This window comes from Canis lupus, chromosome 18 (assembly GCF_003254725.2).
Source record: "Canis lupus dingo isolate Sandy chromosome 18, ASM325472v2, whole genome shotgun sequence".
NCBI lineage: Eukaryota > Metazoa > Chordata > Mammalia > Carnivora > Canidae > Canis > Canis lupus.
This window is the reverse complement of record NC_064260.1, coordinates 9,692,557-9,720,136: the sequence shown is the minus strand read 5'-3', so window position 1 is coordinate 9,720,136 and position 27,580 is coordinate 9,692,557. Positions and strand designations below refer to the sequence as shown.

General features: G+C 38.5%; 1 protein-coding gene and 1 pseudogene across 2 annotated transcripts in view; one reads left to right on the top strand and one right to left on the bottom strand.

The window, feature by feature from the left end:
• Positions 1-27,580, top strand: part of SUGCT (succinyl-CoA:glutarate-CoA transferase) — a 713,960-nt gene that overhangs the window by 38,712 nt on the left and 647,668 nt on the right. For both annotated transcript variants that reach the window (XM_025449593.3, XM_025449590.3), the window contains exon 6: positions 1,565-1,685. In XM_025449593.3, coding sequence (XP_025305378.1) covers positions 1,565-1,685 — 121 coding nt within the window. The remainder of the gene's footprint in view (positions 1-1,564; positions 1,686-27,580) is intronic.
• On the bottom strand, positions 25,246-27,515 carry LOC112661352 (ubiquitin-conjugating enzyme E2 L3-like; annotated as a pseudogene).

Here is a 27,580-nt window from a genome sequence, read left to right as displayed (position 1 = left end):
CCTCCAAATTTCGTTAAGTCTGACAATTTCAACTATATATTCCAAATTTAGTGACACAAGAACAGACAGGCACTCAATTTATTTACATGTTTCCATCTACAGTTTATGCTAATTAATCTTTTCAATCTAAAGGAGAGGTTCTCAGTAACGTGATCTCAGATCATATTTGTTTCTGAATGGTTTATGGACTAAGAGTGGGTTTTATACTTTTTAAAGATTGCTAAAGGAATGTAAAGAAGAGTATCCGACAGGGAATGTATGTGGCCTGCAAAGGCTGAGAAATTTACTATTTGACCTTTTATGGAAAAAGTTTGCCCACCTTTATCTGGAGTCTTCCTCTATTTTATTAGTGTGTATTTATGACTATATCTAAATCTCTGTCAATATAGCAATTAAAAATTGTTGAATAGTTATTAGACACTTGGATATGTTCAAGGACTACCGAAATGGGGGCACCTGGCTGGCTCAGTTGGTGGAGCATGTGACTCTTGCTCTTGGGCTTGTATGTTTGGGTCCCACACTGGGTGTAAAGATTATTTAAAAATAGGAACGCCTGGGTGGCTCAGTGGTTGGGCATCTCTCTTCGGCTCAGGGCATGATCCCGGGATCCTAGGATTGAGTCCCTAGGGATCTCCCCAGGAGAGCCTGCTTCTTTCTCTGCCTATGTCTCTGCCTCTCTCTGTTTCTCTCTTTATTTTTTAATAAAATCTTTAAGAAAAAAAGAGATTACTTAAAGATAAAATTTTCAAAAAAATAAAAGAATTATTGTAATGAATTCTCTAGGTGAGGTAGTATAACTTTTGGATGATTTCAAAACAGACCTTTTAAGAGATAATGCAGTCACGATTGAAATTTTGAAAATAATTTTTAAGGTGTACGTTGGTTCGTTGTCCTCCAGTTTCAAGAGCAGTGATCTGGGAATCAAACTCTGGGCCTTGTTTCTGATTTACTGATTCACTGGGTTACTGTTTAATCTTTTTTTTTTTTTTTTAATGGTTCATTAAATACATTTAGAACTCTTTGGAAAGGAAGCATTTGAAAAGTATGAAAGCATTTCTGAATCACATTTACATGTATTAAGTCCTATATGTGCAGGTTGTAATGAGGAATGTTACATAGTAAGGGTGGGGAACAGCAAAGACATTGTATTTAGTTTTTTTGTAAAGGATTTAAGGTGTTTTTCATATATTTGTACACATATAGTTTAACTTTTCTACCTAAACTTCTTGGGAAAATGTTTGGACCATGTAACCTGGATATTATATTTAACATAAGCAAAAAAAAAAAAAATAACATAAGCAGAATCCACTTAACGCCGCAATATTTAATTGAGTATTTTAATGGCTGTTGTTTTGTTGGCAGTAATACCTCCAGTAGTTGATGAGAGCCTTTATGTTTGTTTAATTCTACTTTGTAATTCACTTTTCCTGTGATTTTTCTGGACTATTGCAAAGTAAGGTTCAACTGTGTTTACTGAAATTAGAAAGAATTGTGTCATGTGGGGATTTGTTGAAAGTTTGGAAGTCCCTTAAGAAGTCTGACTCATCTTCCCCTTTTTCCTCAGCTTGCAGCTGTTTGTGATGTATTTGTGGAAAACTATGTCCCTGGCAAACTGTCTGCAGTGGGCCTGGGATATGAAGATATAGACAAGATTGCTCCTCACATCATCTACTGTTCCATCACAGGTATTTCGACCCCACACCCTTGTCCATGAGTAGACTTTCCAGCTACTGGGTTTCTTTATCAATGTAAGAAACCTCATATAGTGTTGATTTTCTTGAAGTGATTCTGTTCTCACTAGTCCTCACCCCCCTGTTAATCGTTAAAGAACATTAAACGAAATGAAGATTTTTCATATATTTATTGGTTCTTTGTATGTCTTCTTGAATTGTATGCCTGTAGCTTTTTGCCAATTTTTCTATTGATATTTTACAGACATTTACAAAGTACTGTTATTAATTCATATGCAGAATTGTAGGTGAAATATTAATTGGCTTTAGGATAGCACAGGAAATCAACATATCCCTTTAATATAGTCAAAAGTGTTAAGCCAGGTGAAGGAAAAGAGTGCTATACAGTCTTTCAGATGGTTTAGCTGGTGAATGTTGTGTATGTTTGTGTGTGTGTGTCTGTGTTTAGGTCCAAGGGAAAAAAGCTATCATATTAGTTTAACATATTTTTAAACACTTAACTATTAATTAGGGATGCAATGTAGAAAAGTGGCTCTGAAAATTCTGAGTTACATTAATAGTTTTTATCAGAAAAATTCATAATATTTTGTCTTTATTCATTCACCTACCAAATATTTACTATAGGCCTATGATTTGCCAGGCAGTATTCTAAGGTTCCAGGATGTAGCATTGAATAATACATATTTATGCTCTCATGGAGGTTTGCATTATAGATTAGGAAGATAGATAGTAAATAAATAAACATATTCTTTTGTGTTTTGTTTTTTGTAATTGAGCCTGGTAGTGATAAGGGCTAAAGACACATAAAGTAGGGCAAGAGGGATGGAGTGAGGAGGAGCTGTTTTATACCTGGAGAGAAGAGAAGGCTCCCTCGGGGGAGCCTGGGTGGCTCAGTCAGTTAGGCTTCTGCCTTCAGCTCAGGTCTTGATCTCAGAGTCCTGGGAGTCAAGCCCCACTGCGGCTCTCTGCTCAGTAGGGAGTCTACTTCTCCCTCTGCCTCTGCAACCCCTACCCCCTGCTCATGCTCTCTCTCTCTCAAATGAATAAATAAGATCTTTAAAAAAAGAGAGACAGAAGGCTCTCTTTTTTAAAAATTTTTATTTATTTATGATAGTCACACACACACAGAGAGAGAGAGAGAGGCAGAGACATAGGCAGAGGGAGAAGCAGGCTCCATGCACTGGGAGCCCGACATGGGACTCGATCCCGGGTCTCCAGGATTGCGCCCTGGGCCAAAGGCAGGCGCTAAACCGCTGCGCCACCCAGGGATCCCCAGAAGGCTCTCTTGATAAGATAACATTCAAGCAGAGACCTGGATGAAGTAAAGGAGTGAATCATATAAATATTGGCAAAGATGGTTTCAGGAAGGAGAAATAGCAGGTGCAAAGGACCCAAGGCAGGAGTGTGCTGGGCATGTTTGAGAACCAGCAAGGATGATTGCGGCAGAGTGAGCCAAAGGGAATGTAATAGGAAGAAAAACATGGAGGTGTTGGTTAGCAAGATCACGAAGAGCTGGTGGGCAACACTTAAGGAATTTGGCTCTCACTTTGAATAAGTTGATGAGCTAATGGAGTGTTTTGAATGGGAGAATGATATGATCTGACATATTTTTAAAAGGATCACTATAACTACTGTGTTGAGGATAGACTGTAGAGGACATGGGTAGAAGTGGGAGAAAGAAGCTATTGAGCTACTCCAGGCTAGGGATACTGGTGGCTTGAATTAGGGTAGTAGTGGTGGAGGTAGCTGAGGAGTGATGAGGTTTATTAGTCATAAAGTGATAACCAAAATACTCCTATTTCTGTGCATTCAGGTTAATTGAGATATAATAATACCTTGTGACATATTACATTAGTATAAATAATGTTTCTCACAATATTATGTGGTGCTATTTTTATATAACTTAAGCTATAACTGCAATGTTTGGCTGATATTATTTTAGAGAGGATGAGGAGCCCAATGATCATTAACTTCTCTACTGAATCAGCATGAGAGACAGGGTCTGTACATAGTAGGTGACTCTTTGTCGCTAACTCTGGCTTTTTCTTCGTTGTAGTATTCCATTTTTGTGTCTATATATCATTTTTTATATGTGTCAGAGAGAGGGAAAGATTTTTTTCCTTAAAATCTCACAGTCCGATGGAAATGTTGAGGTCTAAATTATTAAAATAGGTAAAATATTATCTTTGAATTACCTTGCTATCATAAAAATGCTACATAACTAGCAAATGTAAAATCTTATATGACAGTAAGTATTTATTTCTCATTTCCATGAATTTGTATTGGTTGAGATTCAGCTGATCCCGACTAGTTAGATTTGACTCCAGGTTTCAGCTTGGGGGCCTGGTGTGCTCTACCTTTCTCTTATACTGCTTGGACCAGTGGCTACCAAATGCATGTTTTCCTCATAGTGGAAGTCAGGAGTCCAAGAGAAGGACCCTAAACTCACAAGCACGATTAAAGCATTAGCTCACATCCCATTTGCTTACATTCCTTTGGTCAAGGCAAGTCATGTGACCAAGCCCGGTTGGAACACATGGTGAAATATATTCTACTCTAATGGGAACTACAGAGTAACATGGCAAGGTGTGGATTCCAAGAGGGGTAAAGTTTAGGAATAATAATGTATTTTATTACAGTTCCCCAGCCAAACAAAATGCTAATCCACTTGAGGGGCACCTGGGTGCTTAGTCAGTTAGGCATCTGAGTTCAGTTTCAGTCATGATCTCAGGGTTGGGATGGAGCTCTGCGTGGGGCTCTCCACTTGGGGGGGAGTCTGCTTCTCCCTCTTCCTCTGCCCCTTCCCCTGCTTGTGTTCTCTCTCTCAAATAAATAAAATCTAAAAAAAAAAAAAAAAAAGGCTACTCCACTTGGGAAGCCTTAAATTTCCCAAAGTTTCACATCTATCACTAACTATAGTTACAGCCAACAGTTCTTCTGGGTCTTGGCTTATGATTAGAGAATCTCTACATTTTCTTCCAGTTCTCAGATCCCATATTAAATTTTAGTGTGGCAAAGGGCCTTGGAGATAGACTGTATAATGCAGAAGTTCTCAGCTATGGGGAGAGTGGGGAATTCATATGCTTTTCATTGATAGGGATGGGGGAAAAGGAGCTGGTGGGGAGCAGCATTTGCAGTCTGAAAAAGCACCTTCCATGATTCTGTAATCCTCTACATCCCCATCTCCTGACAATCATGAGAAAAACATCCATATAGCTCATTCTCCTTTATTTCCTGATAAAGAAAGGTCCAGGACGTCTAAGGGACCTCTGGTCACACAGCAGTTTAATGGCAGATGGCTTTAAAACTCAGGCCTCTTGACAAAATATTAAGTGCCTTTGTGTTTTCGATACTTGGACATATATCATTGTTTTATGTTATATTGTTATAACTTATATTGTTAAGTGGCAGCGTGGATTATAAGACACTGTCTTATAATTGTGTCTTTGTGATTATAAGACATTGAACAGCTTGACTTGAGAATAGTATATTCTTGTTCATCTCTTTCATTTGTTGTTACTCATCAGGGAGTCTAAATTTCAACAATCTTTTGGAAGCAAAGGTCATTTATGAGTCATGGATTTGTGTGTATTTAAAGTAAGGGCCATCTCTTTTTTTTTAAAGTTTGATATTCTTGGTAATCAGTACTTGTTTTTGATATTTTTTAGACTGATTAGATCAGTCTAAAGTTGCACATGTTATGATTGGGATCCTAGACTTTCCTGATGTTTCCCAGTGGCATGGCTGTTTTGTGAGAGCTGTCCAAGCCCAAATAGTCTGTTCTCACTCACATGTTGGCCTTATTGCTGATGAGAGTAATATTAGAATGGTTAGGAGATTTATTTTAATGCACTCTGACATTTGTGTGGTTGAGATTGTCTCAGTCTGTGAAATCTGGTCTGCAGGACAAAAATGCTGGGTTGATCACAAGGGAGGAAGGACCTGATTATTTTTGTTAGCAAGGTCCTCTTATCATTTCAGAGTATGAACATTAGGGGGCAGTGTTTAAAAAGCTATAATTCACTAGGAATTCCTTTTTGAGAAAACTAGTGTTTCCTGTGTGCCAGTAGAGAGAATCTCTGTAGGAGCATGTTGATATTTTTTAAGAAGTTTTGTTTTTTAAACTGACCATTCTCTACTTCTCTATACTTTTAGAAGTATAATGATATTCTCCTTGACACTTTAATTTTTAAGTTGTACCTTCTTTCCTTTGTTTCTTCTGAGCACGTTATTAATTATAAAAACTTAGCAGTAAAAATCCTCTCTACTACATTTAAAAATATTTACTTTTTTTCTTCTTATTAACCTCATTACTCTTTTCCTAGATAAACATTACATTATATTATTGACTAGACTAATTTTGTGGTAGGAACATTGTGTATGCCCTTTATTTATTATTATTTTTAAAAGATTTTATTTATTTAGAGAGAGCACAAACAGGGGGAAGAAACAGAAGGAGAGGGAGAAGCAGACTTCTCACTGAGCTGGGAGCCCAATGAAGGGCTTGATCCCAGGATCCTGGGATCATGACCTAAGCCATCCAGGTACACCTGTGTATTCTCGTTAAGTAATTCTTTTTGTGAGGGGGGCGGAAAGGGCTTTGCAAAATACCTTTTTGATTTTTGTGAATTCCCCAATGACATTTTCTTAACCATGTCCTTGTATGGACAAATTGCAGGATTCTGCTTGGGGATAGGTCCTCAAGAGGGACCTTAGGACTCATATCAGAGAGAATATTTTAGAGAATTAGACCCATTCTTTAGTTTTAAATAGAAAGTAAGTCTGAGAGCTCTACTTATGAATTAAGAATAGCTAAGACAGTTTTAAGGAAGACCCTGGTAGATAGATTTGCCCTGTTAGATATTAAGACTCATAAGACAGTAACAAGACAGTGTGGTATTAGTACAAGGATAAAGAAATACATCGATGGAACCAGAATAGAGAGCTCAGAAACTCCTGGCATATGTACGGAAACATGTTTTCTTAGGGCTTACACTATAGATCATTAAAGAATAGAATATGTGATAATTGATGGTAGAACATTGGTTATCCTTATGGAGAAAGATAAAATTGATCTTGAGCTTATTCTATATAATAACATAGTATTCTAGATTGATTTATGCCCTAAGTATAAAAATGTAAAACTTTAAAACTTTTAGAAAACAATATAGGAAAATGTCTTTATGACTGTAGGGCAGGGAAGAATTTTTTAGACAACATACGAAAAGTATAAACAACAAAGGAAGAGATTGATAAACTTGACTACTTATTAAAATGGAAAACTTTGGTGCATCAAAAGCCACTGTAAAAAAAGCAAGAAGATGAGTCACAGATCCGTGGAAGATAACTGACAAAGGATTAATAACCAAAATATATTAAAAATTCCTTTAAATCAAATAGAAAAAAAGAGAAACAATTTAATAGAAAAATGGGCAGGCTCCAGAAAAGGAAGCCTGAATGGCCGTAAAAAGTTGCTCAGGCTTGGTAGTTTTTAGAAAAATGCAAATTACACTGTATGTTAACTAACTAAAATTTAAATAAAAAAATAAAAATACAAATTAAAACAAAAATAATATTCCACTTCACACCTAAGAGATTGACAGACATTTAAAAGTCTGACACTACCAAGTGTGGAGGAAGCAAAGGAATCCGTGAACATTGCTGGAGGACTGATATCCATGTTGGAAAATGACATCCATGTTGGGAGCAATTTGGCAAGCTCTTCTGAGATTATACATGATCTCCAGTTTCACTTTTAGATATGTACCTATAGAAAGTCTCGAACATGTGTGTGAGGGTACATGAAGAATGTTCATAGCAGCATTGTGTGTATGAACAAAAAGGTGAGAATATGAGATGAAGTACATTTCAGTAGGAAAATGGATAAATGTGTAATATAACAAGTGGGATGCTATTAAGCAGTGGAAAGAGTAAGCGGGAACATAAAATCAACTAGATGAACTTTCCAAACATGGAATTTAGGGAAGAGAGTAAATTTCAAAAGCTAATATGCAGAATGATACTGTTTATGTAGAGTTAAGATAATAAAAATCATATGTATTTTTTAGTAATTCACTTAAGTGTGATTAAAATATAAAGATGTGTATGGTAGTGAGAAACACTAAATTTAAGAGAATGATTACTCCTGAGGAGTGGAGAAGGAGGGATATGGCACAGGGAAGGGACATACACAGGACTTCAACTATATTTGCCAAATAAGCATGCATTCTTGTTATATTATTCTGTATACCCTTTTATGTTCAACATAACAGAAGATCCAGAAATATCCAAATAACTCCCTCCTACCTTCCCTCCCTTCCTTTCCTCTGTCTCCCTTCTCCCACACCCATGCATATTTCTTGAGCTTCTGTATTTCCTGGCTGTGTTGAGTGTACAGGGTGAACAATGCAGACATGATTTCTGCCTTTGAGAGCTTACAGCCTAGTGTTGGAGACATTTTATAAAAAGTTAAAAAATAGTATGCTTTGTACTAATAAATTGTGTTGTTATGAAAGAATCACACAAGGTACTGTGACAGATTAATAGAGAACAGGGTGCATAGTGTAATGGGATGGTCAGGAAAGGCCTTTCTGGGGAGTTATCATTTAATAGACCTAAAATTTGAGAGGGAACCAGCCATTCAAAGATCAAGGGGAGGAGCCATTCAGTCCGAGAGAACACCATATGCAAAGACCCTGAGGGTAGGAAGGATCAAAATATCTTTAAAAGCCTAAGAGAAATCCAATATGCCTGAAATACCAAAAACAATCAGAATGCGTGAGAAGAGGGGTACAAGTGGTATGGCAATCTGGGAACAATTTGAGGAATAGAGGGAATGATCCAAATTACATTAAAAATAATCTTTAAAATAGAGAGGAATCAAATACTGATTAACTCACTGAAGAACTTCATTATAAATGTTGGACATTGAATTATACAGCTATAAAAAAGGGTGAGGTCTGCCATTTGTGTGTGATACCATGGATGGGCCTAGAGCAACCTGCTAAGTGAAATAAGTCAGAGAAAGACAAATACCATATGATTTCGCTCATATGTGGGATCTAAAAACAAAACAAATGAGTAAACAAACAGAGGGCAGAATCAGACCTAGAAATACAGGGATATCCTTTTAATGTGTTTGTTGTCAGAAGTGATGGCTCTTCTTTCATTCCTGATATTGGTTAACTTTGTATCTTCTCTCTGACAAACTTCTAGTCATACTGACCAAGATAAAAAGAGTAAATCCTTCGAAGAAGATACAAAGTACCAAAACTTACTTAAGGAGAAATAATGTGAATTGTGCTATGTCTATTAGAGAAATTAAATTTTTAGCTAAAAACCGTTTGGAAAAAACTTTAGGCCCAGATGGTTTCACTGGTGAGTCTTACCAAACATCGAGTAAGAAATACTATCAATTCTACATGATCTCTTCCAGAAAATAGAAGAGGAAGGAATACTTTCCAAACTCATTTTATGAGGCTAGCATTGCCCTGATTCCAAACTAAAGACATTTCTTGTTTTATTTTTATTTTTTTAAAGATTTAATTTATTTATTCATGAGAGACAGAGAGGGGCAGAGAGATAGGCAGAGGGAGAAGCAGGCTCCCTGTGGGGAACCCAAAGCGAGACTTGATCCCAGGACCCTGGAGTCATGACCTGCACTGAAAGCAGCCGCTCAACCACTGAGCTACCCAGGTGCCCCAAGACATTTCAGTAAAAGAAAACCAAAGACCAGTATCCCTCATGAACACGGAAGTAAAAATTCTCAACAAAATATGAACAAATTGAATCCAGCAGTACATAAAATGATAATACATCACAATCGAGTGGGGTTCATCCAGGAATGTAGGATGGGTTAACTTTCAATAATCTGTGCTAATCATATTAGTGCACAAAAGAAGGACATATGAGAAAAGCTGCATGACTTTTGATTCTGGCTATGACTTTAGATATATGATGGAAAGAGCATGATCCACTTGGCTACCAAAAGGAGTGTAGTGCTGATTCATACTACAGTATGGATGAACCTCAAAAACATCCAGCTGCCTGAAAAAGGTTAGATCCAAAAGTCTCGGTATTGTCTGATTCCATTTATATGAAATGTCTAAGAAAAGACAAATTTGTAAGCTGAAAAGCAGATCAGTGGTTGCCTAAGGCTGGAGATGGTCATGGGGGATTAACTGCAAAGAAGAATGAGGAAACTTTTTAGATTGTGGTGATGGTTGTAAAACTATATATTGATTTATGGACTTACAATGGGTGAATTTAATGCTGTATAAATTGTGTTTTTGTAAATCTGTTTAAAAAAGTGAAAAAAAAAACCCACATTGGACATTGAAAGAAAGTTCATGTTCCAGAGAGTAGTGATTAACATAAAATTTCTTTAGATGACTAAGGAAATCACTGTGCCTCCATCAGGTTTCAGTGTCAGTAGCGGAGAAGGGTGAGCCCAAATGGCTATGGCAAATCATCTAGCCACAGCATCCAACGTTCATATCATGGCAACGACAATACAAAACAAAACACTGCTGCAGTTGGATTCTTACAGAATGAGTTAGTCTCTCTCTGTGTGTGTGTGTGTGTGTGTGTGTGTGTGTATTCTCATCATTTTCTGTATATTCACCACATAACCACATCTCTAAAGAAGGATAATGAGAAGTCGGCTGGCACTGTAGATCCATAAACATTTTGAAGGGGAGAATAATAAAGAAGGAAGGGGAATGGATGGAAAGAGAGGAGGATGGAAGAAAGAAGGGAAGCAAGGAAAGAAGAGAAAGAATTAAGACAAATGGAATAGCAATGGGCAAGTTTGTTTTTTTTAACCTCTAAAAATTGTAGTCCAGTTTAATTCCCATGACATTCACGTGGCAGTAAGCGTCATTTCTAGGTTGAATAAATAATCAGTACAGATATGACATTAAGAGGGGTTCTTAGAGTCAAAATAATTGGTAACTACTGATCTAAACCATGAATGTCCCGGTTGTACCCCTCTTCTCTCAGGAAATGTTCCTTTCTCCAGAAATACAGAGTATTGCGGCCATCTCTCCAATTTTATAGTCTGTGATCCCCAACAAAAGTGTGGTTTGACATATTTACCATTTCATACCAAACTCATTATTCAAACAAATAATGACACCATCTCTGCAGGGGAAGAGAAACTTAGCACATAAATACAAGATTTCAAAACACAGCCCATAAAGCGAGGGACTGAACTTGTATTTTGTCTGTAGACATGGACTGACTCCAGAAAGTGACTTTATGCCTTTATTTTATCCCCAAAGGGAATAACCTTTTTATCTTTAAATACTTCTTTCTACCCTTACACATATAACAGATGTGTTGTGCAAGTTGGACTCAGTGGAGTATAAGCAAAAACTGTATTCCCTCCCACCCTACCTCTGCAACCTGCACTCCTGACTCATTTTCATTGCTCGTGGATGAAATCCCAGGCAAGTCCTATAGATTTTTTTTTTCCGGATGGTTTCATTTACAGTATTAAAAAGTCCAGCCCAATCTGAAATCATAACTTCAGACTCTTGTGTGGCTTATGACTTTTCCCTCTCCCCAACATGGGCCCATCTTTTTGGGAACCTGGGTGGGGTGGGGTGGAGTGGGGTGGGGTGAGGGGAGAGAGAGAGAGAGAGAGACAGAGAGAGAGAGAGAGATTGAGGGAGAAAATATGTTTTGGAAAGTGATTGTTTCTTCATTCTTCCACGATTGTTCTCTTCCCTATGGCTAGCTGCTGTATGTAATTCCTTCAGAGTTAGGCCCTCTTAGGGAAAGGGAAGTGAGTTACTGGGTATGCAAAAGCCTTTGGTTGACTTCTGGAGTTGGAGCCCTGCGTTGGAGACTTCTGTGTGCTTGAAGCTCATTTGGTGGCTCTTTGTCTTTTGGGGAGCTTTGTGGGATCCTGAAATCTCAGGCTGTAGTTCTTCCGCTTTAGCCCCTGTCTTTTTGTGGTCCTCTGTACACAGACTGTCTCTTTAGGTCACATGGTCCTATATGCAGCCCGTATGGGTAGAGAATTCCTTTAAAATGAGCTTGTTCTGCTTTTCTGATGGTCTCCTTGGCTCATAGGGCAAACTCTCCCTTTCTCTTCATCATTGGTGGGACTGCAGTTTACTTCCAAACCTGTTAACTTTTGCTGCCTTTAACTGATGAAACCATAACCTCTTGCTTTTGGTATGTTTTTAGGCAACAAGTCAAGTCCTTTGGTAATTTCAAGTTCTCAGAACACAGGCCAAGATCTCAGATGCTTTTTTTGAAGTGTCCCTTAAGTGACTTGAAGTAAGGAGGAGGCAGGGTGAAATGCATGGCATGCTGACAACTTTTTCCTTCCTTCTTTTCTTTTCTTTCTTAAGATTTTATTTATTTATTTGATGGAGAGAGAGAGAGAGAGAGAATGAGAGCACAAGCAGGAGGAGCAGCAGGCAGAGGGAGAGGGAAAAGCAGGCTCCCTGCTGAACACAGAGCTTGATCAAGACCTGAGATGAAGGCAGACACTTAACTTACTGAGCCACCTGGGCACCCCTGACAACTCTTTCTGTTAAAGATCTTATTTGCCTCTCTACCTTTTCTTGCATACCCTCAAATGGATGATAAGCTGAGGGCAGCAAAACTGGTTTCATAATAATCTAGTGTGATCTGCACTGGCATTCTGCACTTACAGCATTCTTTGTGGATTTGAAGTCTCAGATGAACTGAGTGAGACAAGAGAGTCCCAGCTGAACATTCTTCAACTCAAATTTTGTTAAAGAAATATGTTGTGTGTGTATTGTAAAGAATAATAGTAAGTAGAACAAACCTAAGATATCTGTCTTCAAAATTTTTAAGTATGAAAGGATCATATTTAAGGATAAAAGTGTTTTGACTGATTTCATATGCATTTTCAAATATTTAAACATAAGTACAAAGGTCAAGTTTTTCCATATACATAGTTTCTAAATAAAGAACTTTCCCGATAATAAATACCACTTTAAAGCTGATACTGAGTTGTTAACTGGTTATAAGGAACATTATGATAGTTTCCCTTGGGAACTCTTTATGAAACTGTGAAGTTAAGAAAATCTACTAGACTGGAACATGAACAGAATGACTACCCATTATGTTAAAAGAGACAAAATTGCTCTAATTTTTTTAAAAAAATTATTTATTCATTTGAGAGAGAACATGACAGACCAGGGAGGGAGAAGCAGATCCCCTGCTGAGTATGGAGTCTGAAGCAGCTTGATCCCAGGACCCCAGGATCATGACCTGAGCCAAAGGCAGAAGTTTAACCGACTGAGCCACAGTCACCCCCAAATTGCTCTTCTTGAAAGAGTTCTGCTGGGTGTATTTATGGATATGCAGTGAGTACTATGTCATGACATAATCATACATAAATATATGTTTGACCTACTCCAATCCCCAGTTATTTTTATTTTTGATATACCATTGATCAATAAAAGAGGAATTCAAGACTCCAGAAGGACATTGAGCTGTTTTCTCAATGCTTTAAAATTCCAGAAGCAGAGATCGGCTAGACCTAGCAATATGGTATAAATCTAGAATCAGTTGGTTTCACCTTTGGTCTTTCATTTCTAGCATATGGATAATAGTTCTCAATTTAAAGAACTTCTTGAGGGCTAGAGACTAGCAAGAGGGAAAAAGAAGACAACATCGGTTCATGTTTAAGTAGTAATTATTTCAAAATCTTCATAAACCCAGTGATTCACAGATCGTTCCAGATAAACATGCCAAGACTTAGCCATCATCCCAAAACCCTGTCATCGAACTGAATTGTTTCCCTTTATGGTAATATGCCTGGGAAATAAATCCATAAATTTAAAGAAGTAATGCTAGATAAGAAGAAATGTTATACTTAAAAGGATGCAAAAAAATGTTAGATAAAATTTAGATAGCATTTATTTCATAAGTGCTAATGATATTTTTTCCATTCTTTGGATGATCTTCCCAGCCAGCCTTAGTGCAATACTACAACTTTCAGTCCTTTACTTGAACTACAGTATTTTTAATCGCAGAGGTTAAAAGTATGTGAAGTAGATAATAGTCACGCAATTCTGAAAGATCAGGGATGTTGATAGATTATCAGATTGTGGAATCAGTGATTCTGATTTGTAAAGAATGTAAAACCCACAAAAGTTTATCAAGTGAAAAAATACCAAAGTTAAAAAATTTGGCAAACATATTTGGGTATAAGAAAAACTAGTCTAACAAACAAGCCAATTAAAAAATGGGCAAAGGACCTGAATAGACATTTCTCCAGAGAGAAAAGATACTCAGATACTCAGCAGTACTAATTATTAGGGAGATTCAAATCAATACTAAAATGAGATACCACCTCATACCTATTGGGTAGCTACTATTAAAAAAAAAAAAACCCACAGAAGATAAGTGTTGGTGAGGACATGGACAAATTAGTAGCCTTGTGTACTATACTGGTGGGTAGATATACTAATGTAAGCCACAATGGAGGTTCCTCAAAGATTTAAACACAATTACCATATGAGCCAGCTATTCCACTTCTGGGTATATATGCAAAAGAATTGAAACCAGGGACTTGAACAGATATTTACACATATATGTTCATAGCAGCATTATTCCAAATGGCCATAAATTGGAAGCAACCCATGTGTCCATTAATGAATGGATGAATGGTTAAATAAAGTGGGGTATATGCATACAATAGGATATTATTCAGCATAAAAGGGAAGAAATTTCTGACACGTGCTACAACATAGATGAACCTTGAAGATGTTATGCTACGTAAAATAAGCCAGACACAAAAGGACAAATACGATCCCATTTATATGCAATACCTAGCATAGTCAGATTCATAGAGACAGGAGGGAGAAGGGTAGTTGCTGGTGTCTGGGGCAAGGGGACGGTGGGCAGTTATTGTTTAATGGGTGCAGAGTTTCAGTTTGGAAAGAGGAGAAAGTTTTGGAGGTGGATGGTGGTGATGGTTGCACAACAACTTAAACGCTACCACACTGTACACTTAAACCTGGTTAAAATGGTAAATTTTATGTTGTGTATACCTTATCACAACTGAAAATGTAAAAATTAGTATGAAAAAATAGAGTAAAAGAAAACATTTAAGTAAAAAAAATAGTTAAGCTACAAGGTATTCTACGGAAAAAATAGGAATTGACTATGTTGCAGTGACAAAATGTTTTACTATATCTGGAATAGTGGTATGCACATATAAGTACTTGATGACTAAGTATTGAATATATAAAACACTCCATTGTTCAAGAAAAAACCGATTATTATATGTATAAATTAAAAACCCTTTATTTCAAGGATTTTGTTTTTTTATTTCTTTTCAGTCTGATGGGATTAACATATATGTATTAGAATACACTTATAAATTTGCTTAATACTAAATATTGACCAACGTTCCATTTTTGGGGGTCAAAATCCTTTTCCATAATACTAATTTTATGTCTTTAGATTCTTACTGCTATTCACCCTATATTTATCATTCCATTGTAAATAATTTATCATTCCTAACATTGTCTAGGAAATACTCTAAGGACTGAGGCAAATATTTATTCATCTAAATGAATACTTTCTGGAGAGAATTGCCTGTTAGGATAAATAGTTAAAATCATGAGAGTTGTATGAGAATTGCTCTTCTTACTTGAGACTAAAGACATAATTATTTAAAAAATTTCAATATGACAAATGAAAATTTTATGGCCCCAAATATTTCTAGGAGGGTACATTTCTGTTACTGCAGCCGGAAATTTCAACCATGTTTCTCACAGCTCTCCAAGGAAAGCCAAAATGGTAGTGGGAGACCTTCCTTTGCCTCAGTTAGCTACACCCAGAGTTTTGTTTGTTCTCTTACCACCCTTCTATTTTCAATCTTCTACTCTTCCTCCTGCACAGTGTCTTGAGGGCTTGTGTCTTACATACCATCCATTCTGCTTCTAACCCAGCATATGGGAGCAGTGATTCCACTAAGCTGTACAAGTTCATGTCCACACTGATGCGCTTATTAGATTTTTTACCTGTCAGTGTTTAGTTATAGGTTGTCGGGATTATTTATCAGCCACAAAGCCTTCAGCTGTTAACCTCAGTGCTTCTGTGGGTCTTTTGCTTCCTTGAATGGGGGTACTGTATGCTTCTGTCCTCTATTCCCACCACCATTTCAGGCCTGTCTGACGTTTGAAGTTGAACTTGTATCTTACTACATCTGGAAGCCATGGGTGTCATGGGCAGAAGCTGTTTGCTCTGTCTTCTTGACTATCTTGAGTTAGGCAGTCTTAAAAAACACCCAGAGCTAATGTGAAAGGCAAAGACTCACTGACTGTGGCCTAAAACCTTGTTAGGGGAAAACAGGGGGTGGGGAAGAGGGATAAGTCACAGGAGGAATCTCATGTTGTGGAGACAGGCGAATGTTAAAATAAGTTTTCCTCTTGTAGCGCCTACCACTGCTCTCCCAGCAGTAACTACCGGGTTCCATATAAACTATCTCCTTTCCTGCAGATGTGTTGCAGTCCTCTAGTTCTGTTCAGGGCCCTGGAAGGGCCTGTGGGCTTGATTTGTCCAGTTGTTATTTTTAAAAATAAAGTTTTATATGAACACAGCCATGCCCATTTGTTTACATATTATCTATGGCTATTTTTGCGTTGCAACAGCAGGGTTGAGGAGTTGAACAGTGAACAAACACCGCCTCCCCCCCGCCCCTGCCCCGCCTCCAACTCACAAAGTCTAACATATTTACTCTCTGATGCTTGACAGAGTTTGCAGGCCCCAGATCTAGAGCATTTGGTGTGTCCTGAAGGCAGGATGACACCACAGGATGGAGAGGACAAAACCACCCTTTTGCTTTTATTTTATTTATTTATTAGTTTTTCTTTTGTTCCCTTTTGAATCAAAACTCTGGGCATCTTTAGGATAGAAAATGTGTTATGATGTTAAAGCTGGGAGTCTGAGTCCTGTGACTATATTCCCAAGGATGAAAATTATTCTCCACAATGAAAGTGGTTATAGATGTAATAAGAAATGGAATCAGGAAAAGATTGACATTTAGTTTGGCTATATAAAATAACATCTAATGTTTATTGTGTGTTAGGCACTGTGCTAAGCATTTATTATGTATTATCATATAAAATAGCACGATTGGCATAGTTTACATATAGGCAGATCTTATAATTATGATAGGTTAATTGGTTATCCATTATAAAAAATGCCTTGCAGCATAATCCAAAAAAGCTCTCAACAAGGGTTTATGAGACTTGCATTGCAGCGTTTTGTGACCTTGGGGAAGTCATTACACTGATCTGATCTTTTAATGTCCCCATCTCTAAAATGAAAATAAATCTGTCATGCTTACCTCATAAACTTCTAGTGGAGTCTGAGATGTAATTCATGAATGTGCCTTCAAAGTTGGAAATATTATGGAGCTATTAAAGACATTAAGTCATTAAATACGTTTCGGATTATGTAATGTGAATTTTATATTGAGTATAATACTAGTCATACCTGGAACTATTTTTCATGAGACTACATAATGGAGAGGAAAGGCTCAGTACCCGGGGTGAAGTCCCAGTTCTACCATTATTGGTTGTATAACTTTTGTCAAGTTTTTAATCTATTTTAATCTCTCTTTTCTGACTATAGTATAGGAACATTGATGCTGGTGCCTCCCTAGCAATGTTATTATAAGGATTAAATAAAAGTGCAAATGGAATCCATAAAAGTGATACAATCTTAATGTGCAGTGTTATTCTCAGACCTAAGTCTTCTACTCCCCCTCCTCCACAGAACTCCAGACATTTCCCTTCCACATACCCTCAGCTCTAGTATGTGGACAATCATATTCAAAACTGGCAGGAAACTGCTCTCCAGCTACCATTTCTCAGGGCAGAGGCTGAACTAAATATGTTAATCCTCACATTCTCACATTTCCCATATTCTCTGGCTCAATGCTGCTTTCTGTGATCACTTCATTATATACTGTATTAAGATACAGTTATTTTTTGCTTTGTTATATGAGCCAGAATTATTTTTTATTTTATTTTTTATTTATTTATTTTTCTTAAAGATTTTATTTATTTACTCATGAGAGACACAGAGAGAGAGAGAGACAGAGACATGGGCAAAAGGAGAAGCAGGCTCCATGCAGGGAACCTGATGTGGGACTTGATCCTGGGACTCTGGGATCATGCCCTGAGCCAAAGGCAGACGCTCAACCGCTGAACCACCCGGGTGTCCTGAGAGGAATTTAAAAAGAATACAAATGAGGCATCTTCTCTAAGTAAAAAAAAAAAAAGATTTTGTGGAACCTATATTGAGGTGATGGAATAGCTATCCATTCAAGAAAATATTTATTGATGTTGATACTGTGCTGCCTAAATAGAGTGTCTTGCTCAGAAGGGGGCCCCCAGATGTGGGGCAACAATCAGATGGAAGCTGGTGGCACAGGCAGTGAAAGGATTCACCAAGGCAGAACAAAGGAGATAGAAGTTTATTGAATACACCTCAAGAGAGCAACAGGCAGGACAGCAGAGTCGAGAGGTTGTCTGCCACAAGGCAGTGGGTTGGGGCTGCTTTAAAAGGGAGAAGATGAGGAAGTATGGCGACATGTGGCATCTCCCCTTTTTTGGGAGCTGTGCTTAGTTGTAAGTAGTAGCCCATTGGTTAATTAAGGCCTATGGATATTTTGAGGTAGGTCACCTGACGGGCCTGCCTGTCTTCAGCCAGGTTGTCACCATGGGCCCTTTCTACATTCCATTGCTCAAGCCTGTTTGCCCAAACGTGGCTCCTCTACAGATACTTTGATAGGTATCAGGAGCATAAAGATTAGTAGGACACATGGGCAGCCAATAGCACCTGGGAAAGGAGATAGTTCATATGGAACCTGGTAGTTACAGATCAATTTAAGGAATGGACAGAAGTGCTATGAATACAGAATAGGGGTCAGCTAACTCCATGGTGGTGGTGGGATACTAGTGAAGTCTTAACAACAGAGGTCATAATTAAGTTGGCTTTTGAAATATGATTAGTTGGGATACTTGGGTGGGTGGCTGACTCAGTGGTTGAGTGTCTGTCCTTGGCTCAAGTCGTGATCTCGGGGTCCTGGGATTGAGTCCCACATCAGGCTCCCTGCAGGGAGCCTACTTCTCCCTCTGCCTGTGTCTCTGCCTCTCTCTCTGTGTCTCTCATGGATAAATAAATAAAATCTTTAAACAAAAAAGAAATATGATTAGTTTTTTTTCTTCCCCCCAGGCAGGGAATGGAGGTAAAAGACATTTTGGGCAGTAGGATCGATTTGGCAAAGGAATTGAGACACAACTGACATGGTGTGTTCAAAGAACAGTGCAGAGGCCTGTGTGGATAAAGCCTGAGGTAGAGATGAATGAAGCTTAAAAAGTAGATTAAGGCCACACAGAGGACTTTAGATGCCAGATTTACAAGCTTAGTCTCTATCCTGTTATTAATAGGAAATCATCAGGGAATTTAAACAGGGAAATGACCTGGTCAAATCCATTTTAGGAAGATAATTAACTGTAGGTAGAGAATTGCATTGAACGAGAGCATATCTTGACAGCAGTTCACTAATTATAGTAAAATAATGGGAGAAACATACTAAACAAAGCAGAAGCAGTGGGGATAGAGTAGAGGGAATGTGGATCAAAGAAGGATTTAGCACATGAATTGAGTGACCAAAAGAAAGGAAAAAGAAAGAAATTGAGATGACTTCATTTATCTAGCTCGAGCCATTCTGGGATCTGGGACAAATGAAAAATGAACATAAGTTCAATACTAGGGGCCATGAGAAGAGAGAATTTCAAGGGGAAGGTAAAATGATCAGTGTCAGATACTATGCAGAGGACATTTTTGACCTTGTAATCTCATAGCCCCTTTTATACTCTTGATTTTAATATTTATTAGATTGTATTCATCCATCTAAATGTGTATGCATATTCATTCATTCATTCATTCATTCAGCAAAGTAAATGTTGTATCTACTCCATGCCAAGCCATATAATATAATTCTTTATCTGATTTTCTTCTCCCCTCAAGTATGAGTCTGTGATCACTTTGATAGAACTACTTGGTCTTTTTCCTTTGTGCTCCCAATACTAGCATGCAGCAATAATTCAAACAGGGGGGCATGGTTGGCTCAATCAGTTAAGTATCTGACTCTTGATTTCAGCTCAGATCATGATCTCAGAGTCATGGGATCGATATTTGGATCATTTGCATCCACTCTCTGCAAATGGAGATCCAGGAAAGCCGGTGGTGTAATTCTGTCCAAATCCAAAGGTCTGAGTATGGAGTGGGGAGGAGCCATGGCAGAAATCCTGGTCTGAGAAAGTCTGAGAACCAGCAGTGCGCATATTTGAGGGCAGGAGAAGACAGATGGCTTAGTTCAAGCAGAGAGAGCGGAAGAGCATTTGTCTTTCCTCTACCTGTTTGTTCTATTCAGGCCCTCAACAGATTGGGTGATGCTTATCCACATTGGTGAGGGTGATCTTTACTCAGACCACTGATTCAAATGCTCTTTTTTTCCTGAGACACCCTCACAGATGTACCCAGGAATAATGTTTAACCAACTATCTGTGCATCCCTTAGCCCAAATTGATATGTAAATTAACCATCAAATGTATACCTCTGTGATTTCAAGAATCTCTACCTTAACTAATGATAGCTCATGTTTATTGAATCTTACTATGTGATCCAAACTTTACATGCATTACCTCATTTAGTCTTCATAAAATTTAATATGGTATACTAATTATTTTTATTTCAGTGATGAAGCTGAGGCCTAGAGTCTTGTCCAAAATCACCAGTCTGATGCCAAGACTCAATCCTTAACACTAATAAATTACCTCAACTTTTTAAAATAGAAAACTGCTGCAATAAACAACTCCAAAATCTCGATGACATTATACACTCAAGGTTTATTTCTTTCTAAGTCACAGTCTAAGTTGTGTCAGTGGGGTCTTTGCTCATGCAGTCTTTCAGATTTCCAGCTTTCTTAACCATTATGATAAGTTAAAAAAACTGAAGTATTCTTTGAAAACCATCAGTGGGAATGAGGGGGTTAGGTAAGGCCCTGTAGATTCGGGGGAGGCCAGTGGAACAACGGCCTGAAGGAAGAGAAGGAATGCATCATATAAACTCATGTCTGGAAAAAGAACATTCTAAGCAGAGATTAGTAAGGGCAGAAGTCTTTAAGTAGAAGTGAGCTTGCCTTGTTCATGAACCTTGAGGAGGTAGTATGACTGGATCAGAGTGAGTAGGCAATTAATGAAGTTTAGTTTAGAGAAGTGGTTGGCGATTGGAGGTGGTTGGGCCTTGTGGGCAGCGTTGAGAACTTTGGCTTCTACTCCAAGTGAGATACCAAGCCTGGGGAAATTTTTGAGCAGAGAAATGATATAATCTGATCTGTGCTTGAAAGAAAGCGTTAAGGAGACCAATTAAGAAGGAGCCGCATGTGAGAGGCTGATGGCTTTGGACCAGGAGGATAGTAGTGGAAGTGGTCAGATTCTGGACTTACTTTCAAGTTAGAATGGACAGAATTCGTTGAAGGATCAGATATGGAATGCAGGAGAAAGAAAGGAATCAAGGATGACTCCTAAGTTTTTTGCCTGAGCAGCTGGAAGGATACTATATTGGTAAGGGTAGGTAGGTAAACTGCTCTAGTAAGTCCCAAATCTCAATGACTTAATAATAGTTTCTTTCTTTCTTTTAATTAATTAATTATAAATTTTATTTTATTTAAATTAAATTAATTAACATATAGTGTATTATTAGTTTCAAAGCTAGAGTTCATTGATTCATCAGTTGCATACAATACCTAGTGCTCATTACATCAGTGCTGTCCTTAGTGCCCATCTCCCAGTCACCCCATTCCCCCAACCCACCTCCCTTCCAGCAACCCTCAGTTTGTTTCCTGTAATCAATAGTCTTATGGTTTGCCTCTCCCTCTGATTACGTCTTATTTTATTTTTTCCTCCTTTCCCCTCTGCTCCTCTGTTGTTTCTTAAATTCAATATACAACTGAAATTCTTTGATAATTGTCTGTCTCTGATTGACTTATTTTGCTTAGCATAATACCCTCTAGTTACATCATTGCGAATGGTAAGATTTCTCTTTTTTTTGATGGCTGAGTAATATTCCATTGTATATATACACCACATCTTCTTTATCCATTCATCCGTCAGTGGACATCTGGGACCTTTTCACAGTTTGGCTATTATGGGTAGTGCTGCTATGAATATTGGGGTGCAGGTGCCCCTTTGGATCACTACATTTTAATCCTTTGGATAAATACCTGGTAGTACAATTGCTGGGTCATAGGGTAGCTCTATTTTTCACTTTTTGAAGAACGTCCATACTGTTTTCCAGAGTGACTGTACCAGCTTGCATTTTCATTAGTAGTGTAAGAAGGTTCCCTCTCTTCACATCCTCACCAACATCTGTTGTTTCCTGACTTAATTTTAGCCATTCTAACTGGTGTGAAGTGGTATCTTAATCTGTATTTCCCTGATGCCGAGTGATATTGAGCCTTTTTTCAATAGTCTGTTGGCCATTTATATGTCTTCTTTGGAGAAATGTCTGCTCATATCTTCTGTCCATTTCTTGACTGGATTATTTGTCTTTTGGGTTATTGAGTTTGAGAAATTCTTTATAGATCTTGGGTACTAACCCTTTATCTGATGAGACATTTGCAAATATCTTCTATCATTCTGTAGATTGTCTTTTGGTTTCCTTTGTTGTGCAGAAGCTATTTATCTTGATGAAGTCCCAATAGTTCATTTTTGCTTTTGTTTCCCTTGCCTTTGGAGATGTGTGTAGCAAGAAGTTGCTGTGGCCTAGGTCAAAGAGATTCCTGACTCTATTCTCCTCTAGGATTTTGATGGATTCCTGTCTTACATTTAGGTCTTTCATCCATTTTGAGTTTATTTTTGTGTATGGTGTAAGAAAATGGTCCAGTTTCATTCTCCTACATGTGGCTGTCCAATAGTTTATTTCTTTCTTGTGTTATGGATAGTATGAGTTAGAAGGGGCTTTGCACTGATATAATCATCCTAGGACACAGGCCCTTTCATTTAGTGGCTCAACTTTTGAGTCTTGTGTCATCCTCTGAAACCAGCTTCAGATGAAGAAATAAAGTGAGTGTGTGGATTGAGAAGAGTCACTATAAACTGAAGCAGGACAAATAGGGAAGAAATCCTCAATGAGGCATATCAGAGCAAAACTATACAAAGTCAATAATAAAGAATATTAGCTAAAGGGAAGGGGGAAGACAGATTATTGTCAAAGGAATGGGAGTTGTTTGACAGTTGGCTTAATAGCAACATTGGAAGGTAGGGAATAGTGGACAAATATTTTTCGAGGGGCTGATATAAAATAACTGTCAATTACACATTCTTTAATCATGAAAATATTCTTCAAAAATGATGAAGACAAAGACGTTTCCAACAGTACACTGAGAGAATTCTTTAGTAGCAAACTCATACCAAAAAGAAGCCATTAGGCCTCTAAAGGCAATTCTTCAAAAGAAAAATGATCCTAGATGGCTAAATCTAAATAAACCCTGACTCTATAAAGCATAATGCATGGGTATTAAAAACATGTAAGCATATACATATACATTAATATATAGTATGTATAACACATACACATGTACATGACAATAGCAAATAAGTCAGGAGGGAGTAAGAGTGTTCTCATGTTTGTATATTCAGGAGGAGGAAGGATAGAGGTAAAGATAATTCCAAGGATCAATATTACATTTTCTAGGATAAGAAAATATAAAAGACAACTAAAAAAATAGATAAGAAGGCATAACTTCTAAACTAATGCAGGGGATAAAGAATGACAACAGATCTGCAATCTATCCAAGAAAAGAGAGGAGAGACCAAAAAAACCCCATATTGGAACAGTTGGGATAGATAGAAAGCACATTAGGAGATGAGAGAGGACTTAAACTCAAGTAGAAGATACAGTTATTTCTTTTTTTTCTTTTTCTGATGATAAATTCTGGGTCAATTTTTATTTCTATGAAAAAAGGTACTCAAAACAGTATATAAAACACATGTAAAGCATATTACTGAGTGAACTTCAAGTGGCGCTTACCTCTGCAGAGGCTGTGAGTCCAGAGGGAGAGGGGAAGACCTTCTTGTTCCTGGGCTGATGGGCTACTCTGAAGGAAGGGACCCCAGGGCGCCGGCAACCCCAGGCTGGTGTAGGCTATGGCCAGCAGGTTCTAGCCCCGCACAGGGTCAGACTGTGCCGAGGGAGGGTCGTGGTGGGGCTGTGCTGCACTACCCTGGGGACCTGGGACAGCCAGCTCTGTGGCACATTCAGATGACAGGTGAACCCGGTATTTCACATGGACATTCTGATGTCGGCGTTGTCTGCAATGACCAGCCCATCTCCTACAGTGCCTGCAGGGAGGAGTGTCAACCTTTGCTCTCAGGAGCCTCTCTGGCGAGAAATTCCTCGCACAAGTGCACAGCATCTTCTGATGGGTAGGCCATCCCCTGGGGTCGCTGCAGGCCTGGGTTTCCCCCAAGCAGGCCAGGTCAGGTGAGAGGTCAGTGGGGCACACAGGCATTAGGGTTTGCCTCACTTAGCCAATGTTATTGTAACACCAGCCAGAGTTTTACGTAAGAACCGGGTCTCCTTTTTCATGGCTTTTGGTTTTTGGTTCTTGTTTTTTGTTTTTTTTTTGGTGGTGAGTGGGAGGTGGTGGGGGTGGTGAGTATGGTTTTCTTGTTTTTACATTTTTAAAAAAGATTTTATTTATTTATTCATGAGAGACACAGAGAGGGAGAGACACAGGCAGAGGGAGAAGCAGGCTCTGTGTCGGGGAGCCCGATGGGGAACTCCATCCCAAGACCCCAGGATCGTGCCTTGAGTAGAAGACAGACACTCAAGACAGTTAGCCACCCAGATGTCCCTGTTTTTACATTTTTTAAAAAGGACATTATAAGTTGGAGCCAGAACAGTTTGAACCAATTCCTACACTGGGCAGTGCGAAAGGGAGCAGAGAAGCTACCAGAATGGCTAGGAGCTGTCTCTTCTCCTTTGCAGAGAAGGGTCTGGGGAAGTGAATGAGTGAAAGAGAGACCAAATGCAAGAAAGTGAGAGTTTGCAAGGGCCGAGGAAGAAAGGGAACCACAACCTTTTTCCCCCCCTTTATTTTTTTAACCTTTAGGGCTAAATGTAAATTGAAGATTTTGGATCAATTTGGACCAGAAAAGAAACACCATTCTTTCAAAGTAGATTGAAGAAGTGATTTTTAAAACAAAAAGCAGAACTAGAACATCTTGACTTTTAAATCCTTCCCTAGGGATCCCTGGGTAGCGCAGCGGTTTGGCACCTGCCTTTGGCCCAGGGCGTGATCCTGGAGACCCGGGATCGAGTCCCACGTCGGGCTCCCGGTGCATGGAGCCTGCTTCTCCCTCTGCCTGTGTCTCTGCCTCTCTCTCCCTCTCTCTGTGTGTGACTATCATAAATAAATTAAAAAAAAAAATAAATCCTTCCCTAGACTACTTCTGATTAAGAAAAGATTAGAAAATGACTAACTCCCCTGAGCAAACACCCGGCAGCGGTACCTGTTAGTTTTCCAGAGTCCTGCTTTGGTCGATGTCTGAGTGCACTGCTTGGGGCTCCCCACATACACTCGCTGGGGTCGGTGGCTTCTCATATTTTCTGTAGACTCTTCAGCATTCTTACAGAATTTTTCACGGTCCTTAAAGTATTCTTCAGTGAGGCCAACCTGCAGTGGGTGCTCGGGCTGGGGGTCGTTCAGCAGTGCTACGAGAGACTGAATTACTTGGTTCATTTTGGTTGCTGGCTTCCAGTTTTCAGCACTAATTACCAGACAGACCTGCCCCCTTTCATCATTGTTGGGATGATCTTTGTTCTACATGATGTTGGGTGGTTTGAATGGGTACCCTGTTGGAAAGTTGATTTTGATGATGAGGGCCCCCTTATTGTATGGAGGTTTGTCAGGAACAGTAAGCTCTTGCCAAGTGAATATATTAGCTTCATCGACCTGGATGTTACCCAAGTTTTTCATTCTACATTGCAGATTTCTTTAAGCTCTTTCATCAGCCTCCTGCTGGCCGCTGTCTTAGATGTGGTGCTGCTCTACAATTGCTTTCAATATAAATAGATTAACATACTCAGCTAATATCAAGGATTGTCAGACCTAATTTAAAAAACACACTTGAACTAAATGTTGCTTATGAGACATACCTCTTTTTTTTTTTTTTTTTTCTTTTTTTAAAGTAGGCTCCACACCTAGGGTGGAGCTTGAACTCACGACCTGAAGATCAGGAGCCATATGCCCTACTGACTGAGCTGGCCAGGTGCCCCACTTATGAGACACATGTAAAACAAAGTAATTTAGAAAAGTTGAGAACAAAAAGCTGGAAAATAATGTAGCACATAAACATTAAAAAAAGCTGGTGAAGCTGTGTTAATACTAAACAATAGATTTTAAAGCAGAAAGCCTTCTTAAAATAAAGGATACTTGATAAAGATTTATGGCTTATGATTCACATGGTTTTTAAGATAATTCATGAGAAGTTTGATAGTTCTAAAGATATATACCGCAAATGATATGGCCTCGTAATACATAGGAATTGACAAAACTATAAGGAAAAACATAAATTCACAAGTTACAGTTGAAGATATTTTTTAAAAGATTTAAAAAGATTATTTATTTGAGAGAGACAGTGCAAGAGAGCCTAGTCAGGGGGAGCAGCAGAGGAAGAGGGAGAAGCAGACTCCCCACTAAGCAGGGAGCCCAACTCTGAGTCGGGCTCAGTTCTAGGACCCTGGGATCATGACCTTAGCCACACAGGCCTCCCCTGTAGTTGAAGATTTTATTTTATTTTATTTTTTAAAGATTTATTTATTTATTCATGAGAGACACAGACTGAGAGAGAGGCAGAGACACAGGTAGAGGGAGAAACAGGCTCCTTGCAGGGAGCCCGATGTGGGACTCGACCCCGGATCCCAGGATCATAACCTGAGCCGAAGGCAGGTGCCCAACCGCTGAGCCACCAGGCGTCCCAATAGTTGAAGGTTTTAATACATCTTTTTCAGTAATTGATAAGACAAAGAGCCCCCCCCCAAAAAAAAATCATTAATAATTTGGAAGATTTGGATAATACAATTAATTATCTTGATCTACTGGAAGGAAACCTTCCACATTTTAATGTAAAATGGTATTTAACGTTGAATTCCACACCCAGAAAAATCAAGTATTAAGAGTAGAATAAAGATTTTCAGATATGTAAGTTTTACTCAAATTCAGGAGTTTTACTTCTTTGCATATTTTCTCTGGAAGCTACTGAAGGATGTTTTCCATCAAAATAGGGGAATAGTAATAATTAGATAACAATTAAATTAATAATTCAGTAGTAGTGAAGGAAGACCTGAGGTTCAACAGAGCAGGGATGCCTGGGTGGCTCAGTGGGTTAAGTGTCTTAATTGGGCTTAGATCATGATCCTGGGGTCCTAGGATTGAGTCCTGAGTCAGGCTCCCTTCTCAGTGGGGAGTCTGCTTCTCCCCAGCACTCGTGTACTCTCTCTCTCTCTCTCTCTCACTCCCCCTCTCAAATAAATAAAATCTTAAAAAGAATAAACTAGGTATATGTATTACTTATATGAACTGAAAATTGTAGTAGAGCAAACCTGAGGTTAGCAATGAGGCGTTATGGACGTTTGCACTGATTGCTGGCATTGGTGATGGTAAAAGTCCTTTGTGGTTTTGTCTCCACACTCACTTGCTACTGCACAGTCATAAGTTGGCACAAAGTTAAGATCTGTGTTGTTCATCTACTCACAGAAGGAATATGGTACTTAATGCAGCTATGCAGGTGCCATTTCCCCAGTGTTTTCCT